At 40.8% G+C, this 15153-nt stretch overlaps 1 protein-coding gene across 1 annotated transcript in view; it reads right to left on the bottom strand.

The window, feature by feature from the left end:
- The window catches only part of nbeab (neurobeachin b), a 203748-nt gene that overhangs the window by 4613 nt on the left and 183982 nt on the right, over positions 1 to 15153 (bottom strand). Inside the window, exons 49-55 of the mRNA XM_055028191.1 lie at positions 11888 to 11917; positions 11329 to 11418; positions 9439 to 9631; positions 8645 to 8716; positions 8354 to 8509; positions 7741 to 7911; positions 653 to 754 (exon numbers count right to left, since the gene is read on the bottom strand). Coding sequence (XP_054884166.1) covers positions 653 to 754; positions 7741 to 7911; positions 8354 to 8509; positions 8645 to 8716; positions 9439 to 9631; positions 11329 to 11418; positions 11888 to 11917 — 814 coding nt within the window. The remainder of the gene's footprint in view (positions 1 to 652; positions 755 to 7740; positions 7912 to 8353; positions 8510 to 8644; positions 8717 to 9438; positions 9632 to 11328; positions 11419 to 11887; positions 11918 to 15153) is intronic.

Raw genomic sequence — 15153 nt, 5'->3', positions numbered from 1 at the left:
GTTGTATTAATATTAATTATCCCCTGGGGAACTACAAATAAAAAAAAATGCCTTTTTGGTTAAAATTGGCTTATAATGTGATGTACATTGTCCCTTTTTAAGGTAACAACGCTTGATTGTTCCTCTGTACCTTACGTAAGAAATCCCTGTTCTTTATGTAAGCCAAGTACTGGTACAGATAGTCTCATCCAAATCTGCGGTTGCTTATGTCGTGGTCAACAGTGTCAAATACTGTGCTGAGGGCCAACAAAACCAGAACTGTGGTTCTTCCACTGTCTGTATTTAGGTGGATGTCATTGAACACTTTGAAGAGGGCAGTCTCAGTACAGCTGGAAAACCGGACTGAAAAACGTTAAAGCAGTTGGCGGAGGGTAAGAAGCTATTTAACCATTGAGACACTGTCAAAAGTTGACCTGTAATTCTGCAATAGCAAATTGTCCAGACTGTTATTTATCAGTGGTTTGCTAATTGCTGTTTGTAATGCCTAGTGGAAAACATTTGATATCAGGGATGAGTTTACTGTTGTAATAAATGCACTGATTTTACAGTTTGCTTGGGAATTAGTTTTCCTTTAGAGCCATATTTAACACATTTCTGGTCCTCCACTTTTCCATAATGACAGCTACATAAATAGACAAAGAAGATCACTGACCTTTTGCTCCACTGATGACAAGGCCCAGCTCTGCGCAGACGGACACACACACAACTTCCTGGTCATGACCAGTCAGAACTGCTCGTGGAGCTGGGTAGTCACCTAAAAGATGAGACATGTGGAACACCAATAAACTAATTAACAATCTCAGTTTAACAAATGTTCTGTTTAGTTTATTAAATAATACAATTGTATGAAACTACTTTTATAGATCTAATCTCTTTAACATATCTTAACCAGTAAGATTGTGATATACATCTGCTTGAAGGAAAGTCCTATGAATTGTTATGCAAATGCAGAGATGGCTTGATTCACTCCCCTGCGGCTCTTGATTGATGATTGCAGGGGTAGAGGTTACTGAAGGGTGATTCATGGCACCTGGAGCCACTGACCCCGTGATCTTGCTACATAGGAAAGTAATCTGTCTAAAAATAACCTGATCACCAATTAAATCATTTATTAATAATAGTACTTTGCTGCATGCAATGAAATATGAAACTAAATTAAATGACATATGATGTTACACATTTCAGGGGGGAGTTCAACTTTGCTGCTTCTATTGGTAGCCAAAAAGAAATTATATTGGCAATGACTGAGCATGTAAAGAGGGATGATTCTCAGCTGCCCTGTAAGCACTGTTGCAGCAAAAAGGTTCTGGGTTCAAACTCTGACTCAAGTTCTGAAGCTTGCAAGCTCACCCAATTTAATCATGGGTTCTCACTCCAGATAACTTTCTCCATTAGTCCAACAAAAGAGGCAGTTAGTTTAAGCAAATACTCAAAGTTACCATTATGTACAAGTGTATCCACGTATGGTTGTGTTTCTATGTTGCCCTGTGATAGAGAGGCATCCTGTCCAGTTTAAATCCCAAGGGTAGCCTAATGACTGAGACAGGCACGAGCCCTCCAACTCTAAGTACTACAAAGCATTTGTAATGAAATATTCATAACTAATGTAAATGAGTATTACATTAGTAAGGTTTTTAAAAAGACCCCACAACAGATGAGAAAATAGTTAAATTCTTCAATCATCATTTTTGGCAAGACTTCCAATGCAATGCAAACCAACTGTACCAAAAAGCAAATTGATGCTGGAGGGCTGATAGTTTAAGTGTATCTGCAGCCACAGGATCTGAACACCTTGCACTCACTGCGCTGACAAAGCCCTCCTGAATACATAGTATTGCAGGGTGAAATGTGAGGTTATCTGTCAGACAGCTAAATATTGGAAGAACTTCATTCATAAACATGACAATGATCCTAAACACAGCATCTATCCAACTGAATGCATAAAAAAGAAAGGAAAGTAGATTATATATTGATTTATAGATGATGCCTGTTTTGGGGTGTTAAATTGTTTTTCATTTCTTTTAGTTTTGATGTCATTTTATAATCATACACCTGCTGTAACTTTAATTGCCCATTTGGGACTTAAATAAATCTGAATCTGAATTTAAGTAATCTCTGTGAAGGATTATGCAGCTGTGTTTTAACCAACAATCAATACAAACCACTAGCTTGATACGTCGCTGCACAACTGCAGCGGTCCAGTCATCAAAATGGACTATGATCGATGCATCAAAGTCCCTTAGAGACCAGGACCTGTGCTGTCCTGTCAGTCTCCACACCTGTCGCTGAGAAGGAACCAAATAGGACGAATGTCAAAAAAAAGTCCTAGGGGAGTAAAAGCAAGCTCACCTGCTCATCAAAAGATTCAATCACTGGGCTTTGAATACACTCATTCTTTTGGTGGCCCTTGGGATGGGTAGATTCAGCCACCACAATTAACATGGTAAAAATGTGAATGGATGAGACTGAGACACTGAACCATGGTGGAGTTGGAGCTGCGCTTGGTTTAATTAAAACACATTAGATCACATGTGACCTTTTGGAGGTGAATTTTCAGTCCGCAACACACATTCAGAATGACAGCGAACATAAGCTTATTCAAAAAAACATTTATAAGAGATTAAGTGAAATATAACAGAGATAAAATTAGGATATTCATATTTTTAAAAATCTACACTGTATATACTTTTTCAGCAAATTATCTAACCGCTATTCTTTCTTTAGCTTTTCTTTTTGTCCACTAAAGAAGCATTGCAAGCACTTTTGATGTGGATATCAGGGGAATACTGTCTTCCTGCTGCAGTAACACAAGTGATGTTGCCCCTTGCTAATTGGAGGCATCCAAGCTTAAATTCTTAATTAACTGTCAAAGCCTCAGTGAAGTTAATTAGAGGATGCTTGCAACTAAACTCAAGCTCCTAAAATCTTTCACAATTGAAAACACAAGTTTTCAAGATGTACACATGTAACAGGCAGTACCTTGATAACTTTTTGAAAAATAAATTTGTTTTTTAAAAATATTTGTCAATTCCACTCACATGAGATGATAATGAATTAAAACTGGATATCGTTGCTTTGCCAATCCCCAATGGAGACCGAATCAAGACCAGTAATTACACAATGATGCCAAGGTCTGAGAACAACGATGAAGTAGAAAACAAAAACACTTTTGACATGACATTTAAAAGTGCCTTTCAAAAGTATTTATCAAACCTATAGACATTTCAATGAACTGACGTGACAGGCCAACAAGAAAGTAGCAGATGTAGATTTGTTGAGGAAAAATAAGAGATGCTTTTCAACGTTTTCACAGAATCTGAAGTGTGCAGTTGTACTCAACTCTCCTGTGTCAATAATTTTTAACTTCTCTTACACAGAGGTGGACTCTGTTTACTAATGAGGGAACTTCTAAAGGCAATTTTAACTAGGAGTACTAAAGGCGGTTTTCACTGGTAAAACAGCTCTTCATCTCTTCTGATCATTTCAGTGTTCTATATAGAAATTATGGGGAGATTGGCATTCATTAAAAATGAGACAGTGTATCACACCTAGAATATCAAATTAACCAGTATTTGAAATTTGTTATGATACAGACAGAAATGTGAACGTTAATTTTAAAAAAATATGATTCTTACCCTTTGCGTCCTCTTGTTGAAAATAGTTCCACTCGGTATCAATAATCAAACAGCTATCCTGTAGATAATTTATTCTGCCTATATATATATATATATATATATATATATATATATTATATTCCCTTCTCACCCACCACGGGTGGTTCTTATCCTCTGAGCTCGGGTCCTCTACCAGAGGCCTGGGAGCTTGAGGGTTCTGCGCAGTATCTTGGCTGTGCCAAGGACTGCACATTTCTGGACTGAGATGTCTGATGTTGTTCCTGGGATCTGTTGTAGCCACTGCTCCAGTTTGGGGGTTACTGCCCCGAGGGCCCCGATGACCACAGGCACCACTGTGGTCTTCACCTTCCAGGCCCTCTCCAGTTCTTCCCTGAGGCCCTGGTATTTCTCCAGTTTCTCGTGCTCCTTTTTCCTGATGTTGCAATCACTTGGTATTGCTACATCTACCACAACGGCTTTCCTCTGATGTTTATCCACTACGACAATGTCTGGTTGGTTCGCCATTACCATTTTGTCTGTCTGGATCTGGAAGTCCCACAGGATCTTAGCTCTGGCGTTCTCCACCACCTTTGGGGGTGTTTCCCACTTTGATCTCGGGGTTTCCAGTCCATATTCTGCACAGATGTTTCTGTACACTATGCCTGCCACTTGGTTATGTCGCTCCACGTACGCTTTCCCTGCCAGTATCTTGCACCCTGCTGTGATGTGCTGGACTGTCTCAGGGGCCTCCTTGCACAACCTACACCTTGGGTCTTGTCTGGTGTGGTAGATCTGGGCCTCTATTGCTCTGGTGTTTAGGGCCTGTTCCTGGGCGGCCAGGATGAGGGCCTCTGTGCTGTCCTTGAGTCCAGCTTTTTCCAGCCATTGGTAGGATTTACTGATATCAGCCACTTGGGTTATTTGCTGGTGGTACATCCCATGTAGGGGCTTGTCCTCCCATGATGGTATCTCTGGCACCTCAACCTCCGTTCCCTGTTGTCTGAGACATTCACTGAGCACATTGTCTGTTGAGGCTTTGTCCCTGATGTATTTATGGATCTTAGTTGTTTCGTCCTGGACAGTGGTTCTCACACTCACTAGTCCTCTGCCTCCGTCCTTGCGGCTCGTGTACAGTCTCAGGGTGCTGGATTTGGGATGGAACCCTCCATGCATGGTTAGTAGCTTTCTAGTCTTAATATCTGTGGCTTTCATCTCCTCCTTTGGCCAGCTGATTATTCCAGCAGGGTATCTGATTACTGGCAGGGCATAGCTGTTTATCGCACGGATTTTGTTCTTGCCATTGAGCTGGCTTCTCAGGACTTGCCTTATTCGTTGGAGGTATTTAGCTGTGGCTCCTTTCCTTGTGGCCTCATCGAGGTTGCCATTTGCTTGTGGTATACCTAGGTACTTGTAACTGTCCTCTATGTCTGCTATTGTTCCTTGTGGGAGTGAGACTCCTTCTGTGTGGATCACCTTCCCCCTCTTTGTGATCAGCCGACCACATTTCTCTAGTCCGAATGACATTCCAATGTTAGTGCTGTAGATCCTGGTGGTGTGGATCAGTGAGTCGATGTCTCGCTCACTCTTGGCATACAGCTTGATGTCATCCATGTAGAGGAGGTGACTGATGTTGGCCCCATTTTTGAGTCGGTATCCATAGCCAGTCTTGTTGATAATTTGGCTGAGGGGGTTCAGGCCTATGCAGAACAGTAGCGGGGACAGGGCATCTCCTTGGTATATGCCACATTTGATGGACACTTGTGCAAGTGGTTTGCAGTTGGCTTCAAGGGTGGTTTTCCACAGCCTCATCGAGTTTGCAATGAAGGCTCTCAGAATCCTGTTGATGTTATACATCTCTAGGCATTCAATGATCCAAGTATGCGGCATTGAGTCATAGGCTTTCTTGTAATCGATCCAAGCCATGCACAGGTTGGTGTGTCGGTTTTGCAGTCTCGGGCAACTGTGCGGTCTACGAGGAGTTGGTGTTTGGCTCCTCTGGTATTTACACCGATACCCTTCTGTGCCGTGCTCATGTGTTTATCCATGTGTTTGCTTATCTTGGCCGCTATGATGCCTGACATGAGCTTCCAGGTTGTGGAGAGGCAGGTTATTGGTCGGTAGTTGGGTGGGACTGGACCCTTTGATGGATCCTTCTGGATTAGGATTGTCCGCCCTTCAGTTAACCATTCAGGGTGAGTCCCACTTTGTAGCAGCTGGTTCATTTGGGCTGCCAGTCTCTCATGGAGAGCAGTGAGTTTCTTTAGCCAGTAGGCATGGATCATGTCAGGCCCTGGTGCTGTCCAGTTTTTCATACCTGAGACTCTTTCTTGAACATCTGTCACAGTGATGGTTACAAGGGCTTGCTCAGGGAGGTTGCTCTGGTCCTCTCGTAGAGAGATCAGCCACTGTGCATTGCTGTTGTGGGACGCCTCCCTTTCCCATATGCCTTTCCAGTATTGTTCAGTCTCCAGCCTTGGTGGGTCTGCTCTGTTGTTATTACCCTGCCATTGAGAGTACACCTTAGCTGGTTGAGTGGAGAAGAGCCGGTTAATCCTTCTGGATTCATTCTCCCTTGTGTATCTCTTTAGGCGGCTGGCCAAGGCTTGGAGCCTCTGTTTGGCAGTCTCGAGTGCTTCAGGTATGGGCATTGTTTTCATTGTACCCTTGTGGAGCTCTGACAGTTGGCTCACTTCCCTCCTTGTTACCTTGATTTTAGCCTCTAACCGTCTTTTCCATGGTGGGTATTGGGTCTCATGGTTGCTCTTATAGCCAAGTATCTCAAGGATCACTGATGCTGAGTTGTAGATCAGCTCATTGGTTTCTGTTATGGTGTTGGTAGGGATCGTTCTCAATGCTGCATTCACATTCTCAATGAGACTTTCTGATGGTACTTCACTCAGCCGTTGTAATTGGCACCGGGGAGGCCTGGTTGTCATTCGGGTCATGATTCTCTCTCTCAGGTCAGCAGCTGTCTCGTTCAGCTCTGTTTCGCTCATTGGGGCCGTGTATCCCCTCACTGGGTGGGGACTTGTAGTTAAGTCCCCACAGTCCTGACATCCGGGTTCCTCCCTTTTGCCGTAGCATTTGTGTTGTATCTCGTCAATCTCAAGTTGTGATAGCAGTTGCCGTTTGCGGATGTTGGAACACTGAGCTACTAGTTGTTTAGCGCTTAGTGTTGACTGGGGATGTCGAAGTAACCATTCCTTCCCCAGTCTTTGCATGTAACCTCTCTCACTAGGGTTACTTGAGTAGTAGCATTCCAACAGATCCACATTTTCATCTCTCGCCCATTTCCGTCTTGTTCCAGTAGCCCATTTGTCATCAAGGTGCTCTGGTTCCCCAACACCTGACGCAGACCTTGTTTGGCCGGGCGACGTCTGAGCCGGCATGTTATGCAACTTAGTATCTCTCATGGTATGAGGTAGGGAGTAGCTTGAAGGGTCTTGCCTAAGGACCCAGACTGGATTCGAACCCTGCCCTCTCGGGTGATATACTGATGCCTTATGTATTGAGCTATCCAGTCATATATATATATATATATATATATATATATATATATATATATATATATATATATATATATATATATATATTTTTTTTTTTTTTTTTTTTTTTCAGCACTTGAGACTAATGCACCTCAGGGTTTGGTATTATGACAATAATTTATTAGAAAGGAGGAAGGTGCTGATAATCCACCAATGAAGAGAAATGATAATCATGTTTATTCTTTCTCACAAATTTCATTATTTGCTTTGCAAGCTACAATTTTAAACTTGAGATAGAAGTATTGTTTGTTTGTCAGTGAAATGCATTGCTTCTTGGTGGGAAGCAGAAGGTCGCAAAGATAAAGTGAGAATATTTCAGTCGACATACATTTTAAAGTCATAAGTATAGCTGTGGAAAAGACTAAAAGGTTCTGTCTGTGTGTCAAAATCTACTATGAAATCTGATTGGCTGGTTCCAGAGATACAACTTTCTTCAAACCTTCACTATAAGTGTCTTCTTTAGTAACAGAAAACATTATACACTTAATTTTATGTGTCTTGTCTGTTTTGGCTGCAGATTGTAATTTGTCTGAGACGAATGAAAAGAAGAGTTAGTCGTGTATTTTTTTTGTCTTACTCACCGTGATTGGGGTTGTCACCAATAATGTGGTGCCGCCCACTCCAGTACCAAAGCAGCAGGGTAGCATCCCGAGACCCAGAAACAATGTAGCAATCGCCTCCGATGTACGACTCTGATCTGGCCAGACATGTCACCACATCCCAGTGGCCAAAAATGATCTGGGTCAGCTTGCCTAAACAGATTACAGAGCAAAGATGATTTCTATTGTTTTTTTTTTTTGTTTGTTTGTTTTCAGTTGAATTCACTATAAGCATCAAAATTATGCTGCTCACAATTTTAAAAACTGCATAATTTCTATGTAAATTATACTGCTTTAGGAAGAAGGATTGGGAGACATTCAGAGATGAAAACATCAAGGAGTCAAGCTCTTTATTCTCAAACCACGTCATGAGGTCCCAGCTGAATTCAATAAAAAAGAATTTATGAGCTACAGGGACAATAAGTTGTTCTCATTGCAGTTAATAATTTGTTGAAGAGGTGTATATCTATCAACTTTTGTGTCCAGTGTGTCAGGAGACAGTTGCACCAATACTGAATCATTACTGTCATAGTATTCAGTCCTCCACACATCAGAGCGCAGCCCTGTAGGAAACAGAGTTTACACTGTAACCTACCTGTCTCAGAGGAGTACACACGGAAGCTCTTGTCCCAGAAGCCACACACCAGGATGTAGCGGTTGTCAGCTGTCACCACAAAACAGTGTGTGGTGATTTGGATGCTTTGGTCCACTAGGTCTGTGATCTGACGCTTGTTGCTGCCAGTAGTGTTGGCTGAAAGGAACACACAAAAAGAAAAACAGTACCATACCCGAGGTGTAGCACCTTTTTTCTAAAATAGACATAAAGGACAAATATTTATGTCCTTTTCTAGTTTGAAGTTGTGTATTCTCCTTTGAGCTCACTCACCAACCAGAGAATCCATCTCTATAGGGAGATGATGGGCCTGTTCCAGAGAATAGCCTGGTGCTCCACGGAGACCTAGATTCATGTAAGCATACATGCATACAGTTGAACAATTTCACGTTCATACATAGTCAAGCAGCCATTCATTCATATTTTTTACAAGATATAACAATTAATTTATGTCTTACTATACTTTTCAGCTGCACCGTTAAATGTCATTTCATTTACGTGAAACCGTTTTGATTCAGGGACATGTCTAAAATTATGGAAACCTCATTGTCATTCTTATTTCAAAAAGTGAGACCACATTTCCTTCCTCTCCAACAGGATGGTCAGGGCGCTGCAGCTGTGTTCATTAAGGGCAACCGCACACTGTGTACTCTTTGGTCTTGAGTGGTACGTATTTTCTGCAGTGACAGATGGAAACGTGTGAGGAGAATGTGGTGCAGTTGTGGCCTAATTTCCTAGTAACCATTGCTTTGACCCTTTGACCCTAAGGTGAGGCCTGTTCGTAGGGAGGGGCTCCGTGGGTAATGTTGTTCACACATGTCTGAAAAGGAACATGTGGAAACACTCATAGTCAGCTTACCTGGAAGGTGCCAGGTGCTCTAATAGACAGCTTGCAACAAGTCTATCATGAGCAGTGGGAAGGTTTCTTGTGTGACTGTGATGAAGTGATTTTACAGGACCTCTGCTGTGGTAGGTATTGCATGTGGTGTGCCACATTCCCCCTACCCACCCTTCAGCATATGTCTGTGTTTGAACCTCTAGCACCTCTAGACATCGACTTTGCTCACCAACAGTGTTGTGCCATCGATTGACGGCAAATAAGCGGCTGCAGGTGATGGTGACCACGGCTGGAATGGTGAGATGGGGCAGGGTGTTGGCAGCCACATGCGTAACCGGTGAATTGGATGGAAACTTTAACACCATGATGACGTCCTGCTGCATCTGGTCCTTGAACATGAGAGGACTCTGCGGAAGGAAACACTATTGAGTAGAAGAGAGAAAAGACAAAAATATGGGTGGAAAAAATGGAGGCGTCATGATGGATGAGGATGATGAAGGTTGAGAGCATGAAAGGAGGGCACAGAAAAGATGACAAGAAGAGGTATGAAATTATGTAAGAAAAGAATGGAAGAAGAATTGGTGTGGAAGAAAAACAAAACAAGGTTCAGACACAAAGGAGAACTTAATGCAACATCCCCATTTGGCAATTAGACAAAGGATCACAACAAGAGGAGGCAAAGAAAGCTGGAGACACAGGAAATGATTGATACAGAAACATGCATCAGAAATGTCCAGCCTGTTTCACGTAAAATAAAAAATAATATAAAGAATTTCGATTAAGGTTTTGTACCGATTTTGTGATGAATTGCAAAATAGTTAAAAGTTTTGTCATTTCTTCTGCATAAGTAAAATAAATAAACAATCTGTCAAAATAATATTTTGAGGGTGAAGTGCTTTTATTAAACATTGAATGCAGATGAATAGAACAGACTTAAATTAATAAAATTGTTTTATAATCACCTCAGCAGGCATTGGATGTTATTCAAAAATTAAAGTAGCTAAAAATGTTATTTTTTTGTCACGTGACTATCACTTAAGATATTGAGCCACAAGCTTAGATATCTTTATTTCAACTTTGTGTTGTTATGTAATTGAAAAGAAGTCAGAAAATGATACATGACTTTTAAAATTTAAGACACTTGAAACTAGAAGTTGTGGTTTGTCTATATGTTCAGATTAGATGAGTAGCATCTGAACATAAATCTTAAGTTATGACAAAACTTTTAAAAAGTTTTACGTAGGGATGCGCTAATTTGAAAATGTGATATACAATATTAGTATTGTTGTTATTCCCGTCAACCAATATTTAATTATATAATATAAATATATCTTTGCCTGTTAGCATCACAAAAAATAATGACTTCACCGCTAACATTTTTTTTCTGCTGAACATATGCAAATCCTAAACATATACACAAATGGCAGCAAGAAGGAAATAAACACTGGTTGTTATCAATCCAGTTTTTCTTACTGGGCAACTCTTTCATAGAGGAAAAATTGTTAGGCAATTGGTTTTGTTGGATTGTATTTGGGGGTATCATAGTAAAAGGGGCTCAGAAAATGTGCCAAACTTTTTGAGTCTTATTTATAAGTGACTTGTAAAATCATCATGTATTTTCCTCCCTCTTCATAATATTGCTCTTACTAAATGCTGGTGCATTAAAAAAAAAAAAACCAATAAAATAAAATGCTGCTCACTGTGATTTTGACATGACAAAATGTGAACAAGTTAAATGTTTTATTTTTGTTTGTCTGCTTCTACAAGGCGCCATACATAAATGTAATTGGAAAAACACAACTTTTAGACCAGTAGGGAGCACTGTTCTCACTAAACTTCACTACTTTTGAAAATGACCAGTTAAGATGCACCACAGAATACTGGTCCTAATAACTGTTAGTTAAACAGGGGCCCTGTGACTACACAAGATAAAAATAAAACATTTAACTGTTAAAAAAAACAAAACAAAAAGATTGAAAGAATGCCAAGTTAGAAAACATTTTTCATAAACTTAATACTGCTTGTAAACCAAAATATAGACGGTCTACCCAGCCTCCCTGAACCACACACACACATCCAGAGGTGCAGTGAAGGTTCCCAGCATGCTCACTGTTCTCACCAGGTGCATGGCGGAGCTGCGTGGAGGATGTGGCTCGATAAGCAACTGAGATGGCGTCTGTCCAAAGCTCTGGATCTGCGCCTCTGTGGCCTGCGGGAGAGAGCAAGCGAGTGAGAGAGTGGCTGTCACAATCAATATGCATCAAAGTGATGGGTCAATGCGTTACTTGACAATGCAAGCAAATCCTAACTCAGCCGTGCCTCTGAGGAAGGGGGGAGGTGAAGGGAAAGGGGTGCACTCCCAATCCGCCTGGGTGCTCCCCCTTCCCCCCTCTGCCTGCAGAGTCATCCAAGTGTTAGTGTGGAAGAGACAAGCCTTTTCCTATTAACATGCTTCAGTTAACCATTCCCCATTTCCAGGAGCAGGGGCCCCAACTGCACAAACGTTAACCTGGAGTGACATCCAGATAGAACTGCAGCAGGCCAGCGTGCTTTTAGATGTTATTGTACTTGAAACAAAGCACAAAAGCATGTGTGTATAGTCATACTCACATACACACACACGCACGCAAACAGAACACCACACAAGATAGACTTTGTGAGTTAGGTAAAGGTACTACCTCAATGAAGGATGATTTATGGAGGGGAAACTATGAGAATAACAGGGAAAAAACAGAACTGAAGTCAGATAACGAACAGTGAAAAAAGAACACCACCACAAGAATCTGAGCTCTTCTATTTTTAGAAAATAAACTTGGGGAAAAAAAGACAAAAGAGCTTCTCTGCTTGCAACAAAAGAAAAAAAAACTAAACTAAACAGAAGCAGTAAGAGCTGCTGAGCTTGACTGAAAGCGTGGCACTCTAAGGTGGAGGTGATTGATGTGACTGAAGCCTTTTCCACCATCAGAAGAGCTTGTAGATGTCCATCAATGCCATTGTGCACAATAAAACATACATCGTTCAGCCTTTCGTCTGCCCTCCCTACTGCCTGTGTGACTGGCCCTCATTTTCCTGCTCCTGTACACACCACTCACTATCAAAAAGGACCCATTGGGTAGCAAATGCCACAGTCAGACGTGGCGCAGGGCTTTTGGAGGTGATGCCGAATTAGGACAGGCCACCTGCGAGGCACACAGTCGCCCCCAACACAGCCTGGTCACTTCAGATCTTTCACGGCTCCAAAAAAGGCAATGTCCACACTGGTGAGCGCTGTCATGCAGTGAACGTTTCATGTGAGCTGGTTTGCACATTTGGGAAGCATTAAACGTTAGCGTGTTTTTTACAACGAAGTCTGCCAAGTAACTGAGGCAACTGACATTATGGGTATTTAAGGTTAGGTTCAGGGTCAAGGTGTCTGTTCAAATAAAGAAACTCGATCCATAGACCATAAAGTCTGAGATAGCTGTCATGTGGAAAACATCAAATTACTCATAATGATAAAAACTGGGCTGCTGAACGATGATAGTCTTGAAGCATATTATTTTTCAAAGGAATCATTGGCTAGTTTTCTTTACTTTTGAGTTCTTTTGTGAGGATTTTACCTTGTTGAAGGTTAAATCATCGATATGTTATTTCACAAGCTGATCAAAACACATCAATGTTTCTCATCCAATTGGACACTGATCCCCAGAGATGGATGACAAAAATATGTCTGTATTGCACTCTCAGGTAGTATAACTAAACAGGCAAGACATTTCTTCATGTCATTAAAGGCTTTGCTCTTTGGCTGAGAAGTGGCTCACTACAACCATTTAGATTATTTTCCCTCCAAGCAAAAGCTGCCTTGCTTGGGTGAGCAAGGCGGCTAGGTTCACTAGAAAAGGAGCTTGACTAACAAACTGGCTGTGTCCACAAACAGAAAAAGGTGAAGAAGCAACCAAGAAAATCCCACTGCTATTTTTTAAACAAGATGTAACATCTACCCACAATAACAGCAGAACCACTGTGTGGTTTATGGGCCGTGGTATTGCTGTCCGTATTGGTCAACAAACTCGCATGACTTAAACCTCACTGATAGACTCAATAATGTGTTAAGCTACATTTTTGACTTGAATTACTGATATAACTCAACTTTTTTCAATTCCCTTTTGTTATATTGAGACTGACCTATACATGTAGGTCAGGATGATCTACAAGTATCGCTCTCCAGAGCACACATGCAGCAACACAAAAGCAAACATTCCCTTGTGATGACTAAAGCAGAAAGGTGAGATCATTTTGAATCATTGAAGACCAGAAATGGCAGCTACAAATTTGGAGCAAGCTTTCTGACCTTTTGACAGAGGTCAAAGATAACACCGCAAATTATTTCCAATAATTTGGCTTTCGGGAAACAAAAACATTTTATACAAGAAAAAAAAAAATCCTACCAGAGGAATCACATAAAGGAATGTACAGCAGCTGTGTTAGTTTCCTATGTAATGACACTCTTTACATGTCAACAGAAATTTTCTTCAGACAATCTCATCATGAATGTAATCCTGAAGTAAAACAAAGAGTAGCCCTGAAGCTTTTTTCTTAAGTGATTACTTGGGAATGGACATCTATATGACTTTAAGTGAGAGCAAATATGTCTCAAACAATTTGTCCACGGGTAAGTGCCTGTGTCTAATCCTGCTTTCATCACATATAATGGAAATTAAAATCTTTATGATATGTGATAGAGACAGTAATGTAAACCATTTGAACATTTGTATTTCATCAACATCAGAATATCAAGGTGAAATCAATTTAAGGAATGTCAACAAGCTCAAAGGCTGTCAGAAGCTTGCTGCAGCACACTTTGGTGTCTTTGTTGATGCAGAGGTGGCAGGAGGGGCAGTGGCAGGAGGAGCAATGGAGTTCCACTGATGAATAATTTGTCTGTTTACTTGTGAGTGACACAGTGGGGTCTGAATCAAGGGGTTGCTGTCATGTTTTTCCATAAGAAAAGGGTGTCAGGAGAGGCATCACAGCGAAGGATTGCTGTTCCGGCAGCATGCCCAGAAGAGCTGTCACTGTTCCTCAACCACAGACCAGAGGCCTGGCAGCATGTCAGGAAGTGTCATCATTTTCATCTGACACGCACAAGGAAATTATCTCTCGTGACCTCTAATTTCTTGACGTTTCAAATGCCTTAATTGTTGTGACTAATGCCAGGGCGGCAGTTTCACCTGTCAGGCCACGGATGAATCAATACCAGGAGTCAATCATCACATATCAACAAATCTTAGTGAGACGAACACTCGGCACAATTCCACCTCATTGACTCATCCAAGCAGGTAACACAATGACCTGGGAGAGGGGAGTAGTAGGAGGAATTAGTAAACTCTGACTGAAATAAATAGAAAATACATGCATGAATTGAGAAATATTAATATTCTTAAAATAGTTTCTCAAAATTATTATTCTACTTTAGTTGTACTATATCCCCTGTCTTAGCGGGATTCAAATGAAGATGTTTTTAGAATGCAAAATAAAATCAATTTGTAAATGTCAAACACGACATATTGAAAATTACTTGAAAAACATCAATTATGTCACAAATGAGCTTCAGAAATAGACTAGAATGACTCATTCAACATTAGATTCTGTTAATAATGGGCATACTTTAATACACATATACTTTTAGAACAGCAGGAATGTTTACAACATTGTATTTTGGAACATATGTATACCGCAAATGCATAAGCTCTCTAAGGTAATAAATATTGTGTCCTTCAACAAACAAATATTTAAACATTACATTAATGCCCATGGACAACTTTACATACTACACACTTGTACTTTAGTTAGTATTAAAAAGGTAAGCAAATGAATTGCGTTCTTATACAAACTTACTGCAAACTCAAACTAATTTTTTTTTCCATGGTGGTTATGAGGAGAAAAAACATTGAAAAAATATAAA

The sequence above is a fragment of the Poeciliopsis prolifica genome, unplaced genomic scaffold, assembly GCF_027474105.1.
Source record: "Poeciliopsis prolifica strain line A6 unplaced genomic scaffold, Auburn_PproV2 SCAFFOLD004, whole genome shotgun sequence".
Lineage (NCBI taxonomy): Eukaryota > Metazoa > Chordata > Actinopteri > Cyprinodontiformes > Poeciliidae > Poeciliopsis > Poeciliopsis prolifica.
Note: the sequence above shows the minus strand (reverse complement) of the source record. Positions and strands in the feature narration are given on the sequence as shown.